This window comes from Molossus molossus, unplaced genomic scaffold (genome assembly GCF_014108415.1).
Source record: "Molossus molossus isolate mMolMol1 unplaced genomic scaffold, mMolMol1.p scaffold_m16_p_1, whole genome shotgun sequence".
NCBI classification, from domain to species: Eukaryota; Metazoa; Chordata; class Mammalia; order Chiroptera; family Molossidae; genus Molossus; species Molossus molossus.
In genome coordinates this window covers 242,207,154-242,222,717 of record NW_023425344.1, presented here as the reverse complement: position 1 = coordinate 242,222,717, position 15,564 = coordinate 242,207,154, and the positions used below count along the sequence as shown (strand labels likewise).

The 15,564-nt window shown below is 42.5% G+C and overlaps 1 protein-coding gene and 2 pseudogenes across 1 annotated transcript in view; all 3 read left to right on the top strand.

Moving 5' to 3' along the window:
• Nucleotides 1–15,317, top strand: part of GOLGA5 (golgin A5) — a 38,174-nt gene extending 22,857 nt beyond the window's left edge. Inside the window, exons 10-13 of the mRNA XM_036275830.1 lie at nt 4,646–4,871; nt 7,808–7,913; nt 13,184–13,247; nt 14,761–15,317. Of these exons, the coding sequence (XP_036131723.1) occupies nt 4,646–4,871; nt 7,808–7,913; nt 13,184–13,247; nt 14,761–14,841 (477 nt within the window). The 3' untranslated portion in view covers nt 14,842–15,317. The remainder of the gene's footprint in view (nt 1–4,645; nt 4,872–7,807; nt 7,914–13,183; nt 13,248–14,760) is intronic.
• On the top strand, nt 1,967–2,703 carry LOC118639427 (annotated as a pseudogene).
• On the top strand, nt 11,463–11,980 carry LOC118639417 (annotated as a pseudogene).
• Nucleotides 15,318–15,564: the final 247 nt, after the last annotated feature.

The following is a 15,564-nucleotide window of genomic DNA, read 5'->3' as shown; positions in this document are numbered from 1 at the left end:
TGGGCAAAGATACCATTGTGAAGCTACATTTTTCCCCTAAAGAATACAGTAAGACCTTCTTTTTTCATATTTTCACCTGAGTTTTTCTGTTGCAGTAATAAGATGATGTTATTTTTTTTTATCCTCACCTGAGGACATTTTTGCATTTATCTTCAGATAGAGTAGGAGGGAGAGAGGGAGGAAGAGAGATAGAGAAACATCATGTGAGAGAGACACACTGACTGATTGCCCCCCACACAATCCCGACCAAGGCCGTGGACAAACTTCAACTGAGGTATGTACCCTTAGTGGGAACCTAACCTAGGTCTCTCTGGTCCGCGGGCCAACGCTCTAACCGCAGCGCCAAACCAGCCAGGGCTAAGATGTTATTTTTAAGCTGATACAGAATTTTCATCTAATGCCATTTGAGTGCAATAGCTGTTTTCTGTGGCTTGATTCTTATAGAAGTATCTTATAGCAAGAGTCACTCAAGGAGATGCGAATTATTCCAACACTTTGTACCTTATAACTTCAGTGATGGCTGTGCTGATGGCCAGTTTCATAACTGGTTTCTCTTTCCTAAGAAAAATCCATCGATAAATCTTCCTAATAACAATGTGTAGATCTTTGATAAAGTCAGCAAGACTTCTTTTTAACTGAGAATGTGAAACATACAGAAAACATGTGCCTAGCACCCAGATTTACCAGTCTTGATCATTAGTGACACATCATGCATTCACTTACCCTGTAGTTGTAGATTGTCCTTTCTGCCCTTCTCTCTTCAGATGATTGACTTAGTAAACAATGGACTCATTGATCTTTTAAATAATTTAACTAAAGATTGACTAATTCTTAATTTTTTTAGTTAGCTAATGACTTAGTTGGAGCATGAAAACTCAAATAATTTTAGTTTTTTAAAGTTCTCAGACTTCACAATAGTCCATAATTTAAAATGTCTTAATATATTTGAAATTTTAGAGTGGGGAACTGACTTGAGTATTCCCTTCCTCCTTGCCAATATTTGTGAAATGCTTATAAGTGGTTGCATCACTTGCTAGCAGAAAGTCAAAGAAAAGAAAGGAGCATAACCAACCAGTTGGTTTAATCCTTAGGTAAACATTCCAATATTTATTAAATATTTATTGGATACCTACTCTGTGTAAGAAATTGTGCTGTTTTTGTTAATCAAGAATTAACCATACAAGGATTTCTTTTAAAGGTTTTTTTATCTAAGTAGAGCAGAGAAAAACCTTTGTCTCATAGAAGAAAGTTGACTTGTACAATTTAAAAAGAGATCAGCATCTTAATACATTGCAAGAAAAAAATACCCCAAAGTCAGAGTGAGTTAAAATTTATACTGAGTGAGCAATAAAAAAATGCTGCTTCTGCTTATCTTACTACCTTTAGAGTCTTAGGAGAAAAATACCTTGGTTGAAAAAAAGTATGTTGCTAGTTTGACTCTTTTTTTTTTTTTTTTCTTTAAACACTTTTGTTTGGGACTAGATAAAAACATGGGAAAAAATGAACCTTGACCCTTAATCTCTAATTAGACTTATAAAGTTATCAGAAATTAATTTGGGATGGAGCTAACCCTAAGCTTTAAAGCTTCTAGAAGAAAATAGATTCTAGGGGAATCTTTTGCAATTTGGGGGAAGATAGACTTTTTTTTTTAAGAGAAGACACATTCATCATAGAAGAAAAATAACAAAATAGGATTTCATCAAAATTAAAAATTTCGGCTCATCAAAAGACTCCATTACAAAAATATAGAGGTTAGCCATAGACTGGGAGACAGTTTTTACAATATGTGTATCTGAGGGAGGATTCGTTACCAGGATTAGAACTCTTACTAATAAAGTGAGGCACAACTAATTTTTTTTTTAATTCGCAAAAGACTTGGATAGACACTTCGCAAAAGAAGATATATGAGTGGCCAAATAAGCACATAAAGAGGTGCTTAGAACCATCAGTCATTGGGAAATACAAATTAAAACGTAGTGAGATATACAGCTGCACATGCGCTAAAATAAAAAAACTTAGTGATCCAAGTGCTGTAAGGGTGTGATGCGGTTGGAACTCTCCTACACAGTAGCACAGCCACTTTGGAAAACTTGCTGATAAGACTAACATACATCTGACTTTCAGATAGTCATTATAAATGAAGCTGTATGTCCACAAAAAGACTTGTACAAGAATGTTTATAATTGCTTTGTTCACAAATAGCCAAACCTAGATAGAACTGAAATGTCTATCAATAAGTAAACGGGCTCTTCCTCAGCGCTGCCTACAGAGTTGGCAGCAATCTTCTACTTGGCACCATGGCTGCCCTCAGACACCCCGTGAAACCCAAGATTGTCAAAAAGAGGACCAAGAAGTTCATCCAGCACCAGTCAGACCAATATGTCAAAATTACGCGGAACGGCGAAAACCTAGAGGTATCGACAATAGGGTGCGCAGAAGATTCAAGGGCCAGATCTTGATGCCCAACAGGGGTTATGGGAGCAACAAGAAAACAAAACACATGCTTCCCAGTGGCTGTCATAAATTCTGGTCCACAGCATCAAGGAGCTTGAAGTGCTGCTGATGTGCAACAAATCTCACTGTGTTGAGATTGCTCACAATGTCTCCTCAAAGAACCGCAAAGCCACTGTGGAAAGAGCAGCCTAGCTGGCCATCAGAGTCACCAAGCCCAATGCCAGGCTGCGCAGCGAAGAAAATGAATAGACAGATTGTGTTCACGTATTTGTGTTAATAAAACCATAAAATTCTGCCAAAAGAACGTAAACGGTAAACAGATTGCAAACTACTCAGCAATAAAAAGAAACAAACTCCTGATGCAACAATTTGGATAAATCTTTTTTTAAAAAGCCACACACAAAAGTGTTCATATTGTAGGTTTCCATTAATAGGAAATTCAAGAATAAGCAAAACAAAATTCTGGTGATAGGGTGATAGAAATTAGAGCAGTGGTTGTCTAGGAGTAATAGGAATATTCTCTGTTTTGATCTGGGTGTTGATTACACAGTTACACATTTGTCAAAAATTGTGTGCTTAATATATGGGTATTTCACTTGTATGAAAATTTTACCTGAACTAAAAAATGCTGAGGTATTGAGTAAGTTGGTTAGGGGAATCACAGTATAATCTTATAATTGAACATTCCTATTTAATAGTAGGTTTTAGTTTATACTCAGTATAATTCCATTCAGTAGTTACTTGTGGACCTAGCCATGCACTTAAATTGTGGGTGTGCTGCAAGGGATTCAGAAGGAAGGAAGCTAATTTTTTTTTTTTTTATCCTCACCCGAGGACATTTTTCAATATTTTGTTCAGATAGAGTGAGAGGGAGAGAGAGAGAGAGAAACATCGACGTGAAAGCGACACATCGAGTGGTTGCCACCCACACGACCCAACCAGGGCTGGGGACAAACTGCAACCGAGGTACGTGCCCTTAACGGGAACCGAACCCGGGTCTCTCCAGACCGCAGGCCAACGCTCTAACCGCTGAGCCAAACCGGCCAGGGCGGAAGCTAATTTTTCTTAACTCCCTACCATATGGCAGATACTGTGTTAGATATTTTATGTATTACTTCATTTAGTCATCACATCCAATGAGCAGGGAAGCTGAGGCTCCAACTTGTAGTTTGCCCCAGGTTGTGGCTAGGAAATGGCAGAGCTCGGGTTTTAAACATAGATCAGTGTAGTAGCCCCTTTTCAAAACTGTATTGATGCAGAGAGCGATGCTTGCCCTCACAGAGCTGACTTACAGTTTCATTGAAGTGTCAAATTTGACTCCTTTAAACAGTGTTATGCAGGTGACTGATAAATGCCAAGACAGTCAGCGGGAGTCTGAAGAAGGCTGAGGTCAGCGTGTGCTAGAGTAGTGGGAAGAGCTTCAAGGAAGAGACTTTGAAGGCAGGTAGAGCCCTAGATAGGAGAAGTGGACTAAATGTCCCAAACAGGAAAAGTGTGGACAGCAGAGTGGAGGCTGAGTAGGAATAGGGGAAATGGTGACAGATTAGAAGAAAAAGAAAATGGAATGAAGGAAGTTACTAGGAACAAACTGTCAGCCAGACCCTGCTAGGAAAATTCTCACTTAATACCGAGTATCATGTGCCATAGGCACTGTTGTCCTCACTTAACACATGAGGAAATTGATTCAGAGAGGTATTTGTCCAAAGTCAAAAAGCTAGGAAACTGCTGAGCAGGGATGAAAACCCCAAGTGTAACGTGGTCTTTGCACTGGACCACAGCTCTTGAGTTATCTAGCTCAAAATGTTTGAAGTGTGTCCCATGAATCCAAGCTTTCAGATGTTTTTGACCATGATGTTACAAGGTCTGTATCATGTCTCAGTACTCACACGCTCCTATACCATACAAAACTAAAACAGCAGTTTCACAAAATAACACACACTCACGTACTATGTGCTGTGCACTCTGTCCCATTCTATTCTGTTTTCTAAAGTGCAGATTGTGAACGACCAAGTTGATTTTGTGACCCACTAATACAGTTTGAAAATTGCGTCTGTAGACAATAAAAGAATCAGTACAGAGTTTTGAGAAACCAGTGAATTCTAAAGTGTACCTGTGGGGATGTAATAATGTGGTTTCTATGTTATATGACTTGGGTGTTATGTAATTATTTTACGAACACTTTGCCTTCCAGCTTACCAATAAAACCCTAAGCAATAGCAGTCAGTCCGAGTTAGAGAGTCGACTCCATCAGCTCACAGAGACTCTCATCCAGAAGCAGACCATGCTGGAGAGTCTCAGCACAGAAAAGAACTCTCTGGTTTTCCAGCTGGAGCGCCTGGAGCAGCAGATGAAATCTGCCACGGGGGCTGGCAGCAATGGGTCTTCCATTAATATGTCTGGAGTTGACAGTGGCGAAGGTAAAGAAAGAATCTCAAAAGAATGTTTTGTTGCCTTAATTTTTAATCCTGCTGATTCAAACACAACTTTGAGAAGTTAAAGAAAGACCATTTCTGCCCTGGCCAGTTTGGCTCAGCGGTTAGAGCGTCGGCCTGTGGATGATAGAGTTGTGGATTTGATTCCTGGTCAAAGACACATACCTTGGTTGTAGGTTTGATCCCCGGCCCCGGTCGGGGTTGTGTGGGAGGCAGCCAATCGATGTGTCTCTCTCACATAGATATTTCTCTTTCTCTCTCTTTTTCTTTCTCTCCCCCCCCCCCCTTCCTCCCACTCTATCTAAAAATCTATGGGAAAATAGCCTTAGGTGAGGGAAAAAAAAAAAGGAAGACCAGGTTCATTGAAGAGGTTTCATCTGACAAAGCACCCAATTTTCTCCTCATGTGTGAGGACTGGGTGCTGTTTGCTATGATTGTTAGTGAATTGGACTGTGGGCTGAGTAATATCTCTCACTAAATGTGGGACTTAGATGCCCTGGCCGGTTTGGCTCAGTGGTTAGAGCGTTGGCCTGCGGTCCGGAGAGACCTGGGTTCGGTTCCTGCTAAGGGCACGTACCTCGGTTGCAGTTTGTCCCCGGCCCTGGTTGGTCGTGCGGGTGGCAGCCACTCGATGTGTCCCTTTCATGTCGATGTTTCTCTCTCTCTCCCCCTCCCTTCCTCCCTCCCTCCCACTCTATGTGAACAAAATATCGAAAAATGTCCTCGGGTGAGGATAAAAACAAGCAAACAAACAAACAAAAAGTAAATGTGGGACTTAGAGAAAAAAAGCCTGAGCCCTGGCTGATGTGGCTCCGTTGGTTGGAGTATTGTCTCCTACACCAAAACGTGGCGGCTTTGATTCTCCGTCAGGGCACATACACAGGCTGTGGGTTTGATCCTGGTTGGGGCACATACAACCGGCAACCAATTGATGTTTCTCTCTCTCTCTTCCCCCCTTTCTCTTAAAATCACTCCCCCCCTTTCTCTTAAGAAAAAGGGGGGGGGACATTAAAGATTTTAGTATAAGCTTCAACAAATTTAATCTTAGCCCTTTCAGACTTTCTCCTATATATGTTTATAGTATGTGTTTTATTGACGTTTAACTTTTTCCATATAAATACAATTTCATAATATAGTTTATACAATAATTTATATATTGCTTCACTGGACTCTGTCATGTGGAAATACCGTAATTTCTTTAATCAATCATTATGATTGGAAATTTAGATTGTTGCCAATTTTGTAACTAATATAAGCAGCTCTGAGGAAAACATTTTCTGTACATGTCTTTCATTTTCTTAGGATTAAAGATTAGAAATGAAATTGCTAGGTCAATAGGTACACACATGTGAAGGCTTTTGCTTTTTGGTGCCAAAATCAGCAAATAATTATTAAGTGCCTGGTTTGTGCCAGGTATTGTCCTAGGCATTAGAGATACAGTGGGCAGCAAAAGAGAGCACACTCTGCCCTGTGGATGTTACATTCTGATGTTGTGGGAGGAATCCAGTGGAGGACACAGGCAACAAACGAGTTGTGTGAGATGGTGATATGTGCTGCAGAGGAAGGGAGACAGGGTGCCAAGTGTAGAGACGGGACTGTAATCTAGGGTGGTCAAGGAAGACCTCATTGAAAAGGCAGCACTTTCATTAAGTCCTGTAGGAGGTAAGATAGTAGACAGTGGAGAGATCTACAGGAAAAGTGTTCCAGGTAGAGAGAAGAGTGGGTGCAAAGGCCCTGAGGCGGGAGTGTTGTAGCATGTTTCAGGAACAGGGAAGCCAGTGCAGCTGGAGTAGACTGAGTGAGGGGACAGTAGTGGAAGGCGAATTCAGAGAACTCAAGGGGGCTGTTTGGGCCTGTATAAGGACTTGTCCTCTGAATGAAGGGGGAAGCCACTGAAGGGTCTTAAGGGGGTGGCTGATGTGACCTGCATTTTAACAAGATAGGTCTGGCTGCTGTGCCCAGAATAGACTGCAGAGGGAGCTAAGAGTGGAGGCAGGGGCCAGGAAGGAGCCATTGTATTAAACCCCATGAGAGAGGGTGGTGGTTCAGACCAGAGTGGGAATTGTGAGGGTTGGTTTGTTTGTTTATTTAAATCCTCACCTGAGGATATTTTTCCATTTATCTTCAGATAGAGTGGGGAGGGGGGGCGGAGAGAAACATTGATGTAAAAGAGATACATTGACTGGTTGCCTCCCAACCAGGGCCGGGACGAACTGCAACTGAGGCATGTGCCCTTGGCCAGAATCGAACCCGTGACTCATTGGTCTGCGGCCCTATGCACCAACTGCTAAGCCAAACTGGCCAGGGTGTGAGGATTTGTTTTAAAAGTGAGATGACAGCATCTGCAGGCAGACTGTGAAGTTTGACAGAAAGGAGTCAAGGTTTTGGCCTGAGCAGATGCAAGGGTGAAGTTGTCATGTTCTGAGATGGGAAAACTGCAGAACGAGGGAGCTGGCAGGAGGGCAGTAAATCAGTACCATGGTCTTGGGCCTGCTGAGTTTGAGATGTCTGTTAGACATCCAGATGGGCACAGAACAGGCATTGGACGAGTCGAGTGGGAGTGGTCTGGGTTGGAGATGAAATAGGGAAGTCATCGCTTCGTAGGAAGGGTGTCAGCCTCACTCTTACCAGCACAGGAGTTAAGTACCCATTAATATTGACTGTTGGCGACACTTGGTATTTATAAACTTTCATTTTTGCTGATTTCATAGATAATTTTTCTAGTTTTTACATTTTGATTTTTGGTCATATAATCAAATTCATCTGTTTTTTCTTTATGATTTCATCTTTGGTAGTAATACTTAGAATGTTGGCCTTGAGAATTTCTTCTATATGTAATATAATGTATATTCAACTATAATTTTGTTGGAAAGTTTGTTTTGGTGTCTGTGCATCCATTCATAATTTTCTTGTTTAAACAGGCAAACGTCTGCGAAACGTTCCTGTTCTTTTTAATGACACAGAAGCTAATCTGGCAGGAATGTATGGAAGAGTCCGTAAAGCTGCTAGTTCAATTGACCAGTTCAGGTAAGTCATGCCAGTAACGATGAATGATGGACCATCAGCAACTTTGATAACCTTTTCCAGTGGTTTCATTCATTGTGAGTCCCATCAGGCAGAGCTGATATTTAAAGTGACATTTACCTTCTTCCTTTCATGATATTTCAATGTCATGAATTTGCTTTAAAAGGTCTGCAGTGCCTATACTTTATTGAAGATGATTAACTGTGACCATTTCCCTTCTTTCTATAATAAACTCTATTTAAGAACTCATTAATTTTATTAAGAAAGTCTCTATCTCATGTAAATGCATCTGTTTGAATGTTCTGTGTCATTACTTTGTCATGTGATTAGAATAAAAGGTACTGCTAATGATCAGAACTCATTGTAATATGTTTTACATATATATTACATAAATAACACATAATTTATGTGGTATGTGTATTTATAAATAAACTTTTTATACTAGCAGACATCATCTCATATAGGAAATGTTTTAGTTGATGAGGAGTGGAGAGCGGACCCCAGAGAGCCCTGGGCCGTCCTCCCACTGCTGCTGGCCTAGTTCCCGTCACAGCCCGGGAGGAGCTGCAGCCGCCGTGGCTGGCCTGTCACCAGTACCACAACCACGAGGCTGAGACCAGCAGCTGCCTGCTGCCCCCCTCAGCGCTGCCGGCACAAGCCCAGCCCCAAGCCCGGCCCCACGGGTAGCAGCACAGGGAGCAGAGGCCCGAGCTTTCACATCGGGGCCACCTGCCTGCAGGGACGAGATCATCACAACGAAGGTTTTGGAAACAGTGAAATGGTTTAGTGTACAAGAAGGATGTGGTTTAATGAACAGCAGTGACACGAAGGAAGATGTATCTGTGCACCAGACTGCCATAAAGAAGAATAACCCCAGGAAGTACCTTCGAAGTGTAGGAGAAGGAGAGACGGTGGAGTCTGATATTGTTGAGAAAAGGATGTGGAGACAGCAAATGTTACAGGCCCTGGTGGCGTTCCAGTGCTAGGCAGTAAATGTGCAGCAGACCGTAACCATTATGGGCGCTGTCCATGTCACGGGGCTCCTCCATGCAATTACCAGCAGAATTATCAGAACAGTGAGAGTGGAGAAAGGATGAGGGATTGGAGATAGCTCCTGAAGGCCAGGCCCCACAGTGCCGATCCTGTCACAGGCTGCAGTACTCATCACTGGGAGACCTGTGGGTGTCAGCCGCAGTGTTCCAACCCTCCTGTGCAGGGAGAAGTGATGGAGGGTGCTGACGACCAGGGTGCAGGAGAACAGGGTACCAGTGAGACAATGTATCAGGCTCTCCTTGCCAAAGACAGCCTGGAGGACAGCAATGAAGAAGACAGGAAAATCAAGATGAGGCCCAAGGTCAGCAGCCACCTCAATGTTGGTACTGCTGCAACTTGGAATTACCAATGCAGACACCCAGAAAACCCTAAACCACAAGATGGCACTGAGACAAAAGCAGCAGATCCACCCCCTGAGAATTCGTCTGCCCCCCCCCAAGACCGAGCAGGGTGGGGCTGAGTAAACACTGGCTTACCATGTCCACAAGCCCCTGGCTTAGTCATCCAACAAGAAGAAATGAGTGTCTAATTCCAGCAATAAGAAATGAACAGAAGCCCGTCCGGTGTGGCTCAGTAGACTGAGCGTCATCCCATGGACCGAGAGGTCCTGGTTTGATTCCCGGTCTGGGCACATGCCTGGGTTGTGGGCTTGATCCCCAGTAGGGGGCGTGCAGGAGGAAGCCAATTGATGTTTCTCTCCCTGTCTGTAAAAAATCAATAAAAACATATAAAAATATTTTACAAAAAAGAAAAGAAATGAACAAAAGATTGGAGCTGAAGACCTTAAGTGCTTGCTTTTTGCCTGTTGACCAGCTATGCAGCATAGGGTTTTTATTATTTTTACCTAAAGATGTCTCTTTTTGGTTAATGACAAACGTGTTGTTGTTGTTTTTCAAAGGCCTGGCCAGTGTGGCTCAGTGGATTGAGCATTGTCCCGTGGACTGAGAGATCCTGGTTCCATTCCCAGTCAGGGCGCATGCCCGGGTTTCAGGTTCTGTCCTCAGTGGGGGGTGTGCAGAAGGCAGCTGATTGATGTGTCTCTCTCACATTGATGTTTCTATCTCTCTCTCCCTTCCTCTCTAAAACAGCAAAAAAAATACTTTAAAAATTGTATTGAGAAAAGGCTTTTAAAAATATGTTTTTATTGATTTTTAGAGGGGAAGAGAGAAACATATCGATGAGAGAGAACATTGATTGGCTGCCTCCTGCATGCCCCCCACTGGGGATCAGGCCCACAGCCTGGGCATGTGCCCTGACCAGGAATTGAACTGGTGCCCTCTCAGTCCATGGGTTGACGCTCAACCACTGAGCCACACTGGCTGGGCAATTTAAAGATTTTTAAATTGGCCCTGGCCAGTTTGGCTCAGCGGTTGGAGTATTGGCCTGTGGTCAAGAGAGACCCGGGTTCGGTTCCCGCTAAGGGCACCTACTTCAGTTGCAGTTTGTCCCCAGCTCCGGTTGGGGTCGTGTGGATGGCAGCCACTTGATGTGTCTCTCTCACGTCGATGTTTCTCCCTTTCTCCCGCTCTGTCTGAAGGTAGATGCAAAGAGTGTCCTCGGGTGAGGATTAAAAAAAAAAAAAGATTTTAAAATTGTTTCATATCTGGTCAAATTGAGGTTTTTTTAAGAACCTCAATTTTAATTTGTAATAAAAGTTTACAACTTGAGCCTGGCGGTGTAGCTCAGTGGAGTGAGTGTTGTCCCAGGGACTGAGAGGTCCCAGTTCAATTCAGGGCACATGCCTGGGTTGTGGACTCGATCCCCAGTAGGGGACATGCAGGAGGCAGCCAAATGATGTTTCTCTCTCACATCAGTGTTTCTATCTCTCCCTTCCTCTCTCTCAAAAAGCTCAATAAAAACATTTTTTTTTTTAAAAGTCAACAACTGTAAGCACCTGTTAATAAAGGTCTTAAATCATTTTTATGTATTTATTTATAAACCTCACCGAGGCCATTTTTTCCACCTTTTGTTCAGATAGAGTGGGAGGGAGAGAGGAAGAGAGAGAGAAACATCGATGTGAAAGGGACACATCGCGTGGCCGCCACCTGCATGACCAACCAGGGCTGGGGACAAACTGTAACCGAGGTACGTGCCCCCAGCCTGCGGGAACTGAACCCGGGTCTCTCTGGACCGCAGGCCAATGCTCCAACCGCTGAGCCAAACCGGCCAGGGCTTAAATAATTTTTTTTTAAAGTTGTAGATATCGCCCTGGCCAGTTTTGCTCAATGGTTAGAGCGTCAGCCCCCAGACCAGAGAGTCCCTGGTTTGGTTCCCACTAAGGGCACGTGCCTCGGTTGTAGTCTGTCTCCGGCTCTGTTTGGGGTCGTGTGGGTGGCAAGCAGTCCATGTGTCTTTCTCACATCTATGTTTCTCGCTCTTCCTCCCTCTCTCCCTCCTGCTCTATCTGAAGATAAATGCAAAAAGGTCTTCGGGTAAGGATAAAAGAGTAACATAAAATAAATACATAAATAAAAAGTTGTCGATCTCTCTTGGCCGCCATCACCATGGCTGCCCTTGGCAACGTCACCCCTGCTGGCAAGAGCTGGCAGTATGCTGGGTGCTCTCCTCCCTTGACCAAATGGCCAGACGTGGAGATTGACCGGGGACAGGAAGAAGCTTGATAGCTGTAGGACTGGGTATTGGAGCTTTGGCATATGCAGGTCGCTATGTATTTCAGAACTGGAAACCTTTAGAACAAGTGATCACAGAAGGTTTCAACTCCTAGCCTTTCTTCCTGCTCTAAGGAGGGTTTGAACAGAAGGTGAGTAGGCGAGAAGCTAGTCTTATTTTGGGTGTATGCCTGTCTGCTGGCAAGGCTGAGAGTAGAGCAACTCACAGGGGAATCATGATTCTGAATCACCCAGATAAAGGTGGGTCCGTACTTAGCAGCCAAAATAAATGAAGCAAAAGACTTGGTAGAAGAAACCACCAAACATTAATTGATGCTCAAGGACTACTCTGAAGAAAAGAAGGGAGGATTTAAAAAGCAAAGTTCTGTGAATTAAACTTGAACCACCTCCGTCATAATTTCCATACATGTGCTAACCATAAATAACAATACACGGTTAAACAGTGTAATAGAAGATTAATATCTGTCTTTTTATTATCTTTTGAAGGAAAAAAGAAAATGTTTTAAAAGTTTATATATAGCCTTGATGAAGTTCATTTCTAAATATCCTACTAAACTCTTTTGGCTTTTCGTGTTTATAATTAAACATAGTTTCAATGAATTATCACATAAAAGAGCAGTCTTGTCTTACCTTTATGTGTCAAAATACAGCTGTGGTGTTCAAAATTAGGATGATCTACTGAGATTCCCTAAGTCGTGGACCTAGGATGCCATAATCATAATCTCCAAATTAATATGCCTATTTCAACTATTTGTTCATTCAACCTAAATAATTTTTTTAATCCTCTCCTGAGGACATTTTTGCATTTATCTTCAGATAGAGCGGGAGGGAGAGAGAGAAACATCCATGTGAGAGAGACACATCGAGTGGTTGTCACCCACACGACCCCAACCGGGGCCGGGAACAAACTGCAACTGAGGTACATGCCCTTAGCGGGAACCGAACCCGGGCCTCTCTGGTCCGTGGGCCGATGCTCTAACTGTTGAGCCACACTGGCCAGGGCTAAATAATAATGTTTAGAGTACTATAGTCAAGGCATGTGCCTTGAAAAGTGGCAACGAAAGAAGCAGGAAGGATAGAATGATGGTATGTTTGCTCGCACCCGTGTCCATCGTGACAGGAAACGTGTGGTGAAGAGGCCTGGCCATCGTACTGCTCCTCACACTTACTTAAGTGTTTACTTGAGTTTCTGTAGTTCTGTGCCTTTTAGAAGCATGTATCCATACAAAAGCTTTCAGATTCGCGATTGGCAGAGTAATTTCAACCAGACTTTCCTGTTTGTGTTTTCACACTTGTATTATGTTTTATAACTTCTTTAGTTCCTAAAAGAAAAATAATTTAGAGAGGGACCAAGTCGTTTAACAGCTCAACCCCAAATAATGATAAAAGTATATATTTACACTATGACGTTTCTGTATGATTATTTCAAGGGATTGTTTAACAGTCTACTATAAATACATCTTTTTTATGGTGGCCACTGAACTGGTAGGAATGAGTGAAATGTTAAAAAGCAGGATCAGACATTACCACAGGTAGAGCTACTGTTAGTCTAACTCTCCTCTCTTCTCTCCACCCCCACCATCTGCACAGCATCCGTCTGGGGATTTTTCTCCGAAGATACCCCATAGCACGAGTTTTTGTAATTATATATATGGTAAGTGAACTTGTTTAAAAAAACAATGCTGCACTTGATTTTGAACTACTTTTTTTCAGCTGCTGGGTTTTTTTAATTTAATTTTATTATTTTTTTAATCATCACCCAAGGATATTTTTCCATTGACTTTTTTTAGACAGAATGGCAAGGGTTGATGGGGAGAGAGAAACATTGTTTTGAGAAAGACAAATTGACTGGTTGCCTCCCGCACAACCCCAACCAGGGCTGGGGATTGAACTTGCAACCCAGGTACGTGCCCTTTACTGGAGATTGAACCCTTAACCCTTTGGGCCAAGGGCCAACGCTCTAATCACTGAGCCAGACTGGCCAGGGCTCAGCTGCTGGTCTTTTTGACTAAATGTTTAGCAGTCAGTTTTGGAACTCATTTTGGCTAATGCAAGTGAAGTTGACAATTTATTATGTCAAAAATATAAATTGCTCAAAGATTTTTCATACAATAAAATTAACTGTAGTGCATTTTTAAGTTAATTCCATTTCTAAGCTCCTCTTATGATAACACTAAACAAAACGATTTTGTTTTTATCTTGATATAAAGTTGCTTTCACATGTTTTGCTTTATTTTCTAAAAAAGGTCTCAAGGTTGATTTCTTTTTGTTCAGATTTCTTAACTCTAATAATGGTTACCATAGTTAGGCATGCCTTTTCATGTGTCCTTTGAGCCTTAAAAAACTCACTAACTGTTCTGAGTGAGGATGCTTAATAGTAGTTGAGTTGAATTAAGACAGGCATTTTTATTCTTCAAAAGAAATTAAAAGCTTACTTAGAAATTTCTCTGTGATCCACTAGAGGGAAGAGTTATTCCTTCAAATAAAAGTTTTTAAGAAGAGGGAAATGGAGAGAATGAAAGGGAAAAGATTGAATGTCCTCAGAAAGGACTCAGACATATGCCCACCTCTGAGTCGATTTCCGAGTGGAGGTTTTGAGGAACAAGTGCGCCGTCTGCCAGCGTGAGACGGTGCTGCACGCGACGCAAGGCAGGCACTGAGTGAGGGGACCGCACCTCGCTGCCACACCGCCTCGAGGGAGTCGGTGGAACTGGAGGTCCTGTGCCTCTGGAACCTGACAGTGTTCCCGCTCTTCAAAACGCATGGCCAAACCTCTTTCAGAACACCAGCCACACCTGTTCTTAAAAAGCCTCTCCAACCATTCAGTGTGTATCTAGCAATTGTTATCTTGCCATCTACTCTGCATTGCAATCACCTGATTGGTTATGGGTACACGTGCTTATTATGAATGAATTGAGGACTTTTCTTCTCTTGACTAAGCAGTTTGTAGGTAGTGTAACTCTATTACCCCCCATTGATGTACATCCGTTTCTTCACTGGTTATCCAGTAAACACGTACCGAGCCCCTGGAATGTTGCAGGCTCGGCGGTAGCACAGGATTACATAGGCAGCTAAGACGTGGTTCCTTTCTCCATTGCACCACACTGCGGGCCTGTAGTGAAGATTGAATCATTGACTAATCCATAAATTGTCTTTTCTTTCTTTAGGCTTTGCTTCATCTCTGGGTCATGATTGTTCTATTGACTTACACGCCAGAAATGCACCATGAGCAACCCCATGGCAAATGAGCTGAACCCAATTGTTTCAATGGTTTGTTGTCTTTTTCCAGACTGGAGATCTACAAAAGGTCAATTGCCTCAAATTCCTTAGGAACGTGCACAAGATTATTTTATCACCTCAAGCTTTTAACATTTTAAGTTACTATACAAGTACTCTGCTACCTAGAACTTCCTCTAATTTCCTTCAAATGGTAAGAGTTTCTAAAACAGACGAACAATAACTTAAGCTCAACTCTGCTGTTTCTGAGGTCGGTGGTTCCATGTATATATGTACACACATGTGGGTGGCTCACCCCTGTACAGACCAGCCTGTATTTTAGTGCCACTCATTATGGGTTATAATCAGGGAAACTAATTGTATTTAGTGACAAATAAAATGTTTTCTTTTTGATAAGTCAGTCTGCTTTTGTATTTTCTTATGTTTAACTTTGCAAATATAGATTTACTTTTTTACATGTGAAAGGCCTGATTGGTATAAATTTGTTGTAAACATAATATTTACTGTGCATATAAAAAATAATACTTTACCGTGGCCAGTTTGGCTCAGCGGTTAGAGCGTCGGCCTACAGTCCAGAGAGACCCGGGTTCGGTTCCTGCTAAGGGCACGTACCTCGGTTGCAGTTTGTCCCTGGCCCTGGTTGGTCATGCAGGTGGCGGCCACTCATTGTGTCCCTTTCACTTCGATGTCTCTCTCTCTCTCTCTCTCTCCCTGCCACTCTCCGAACAAAAAAA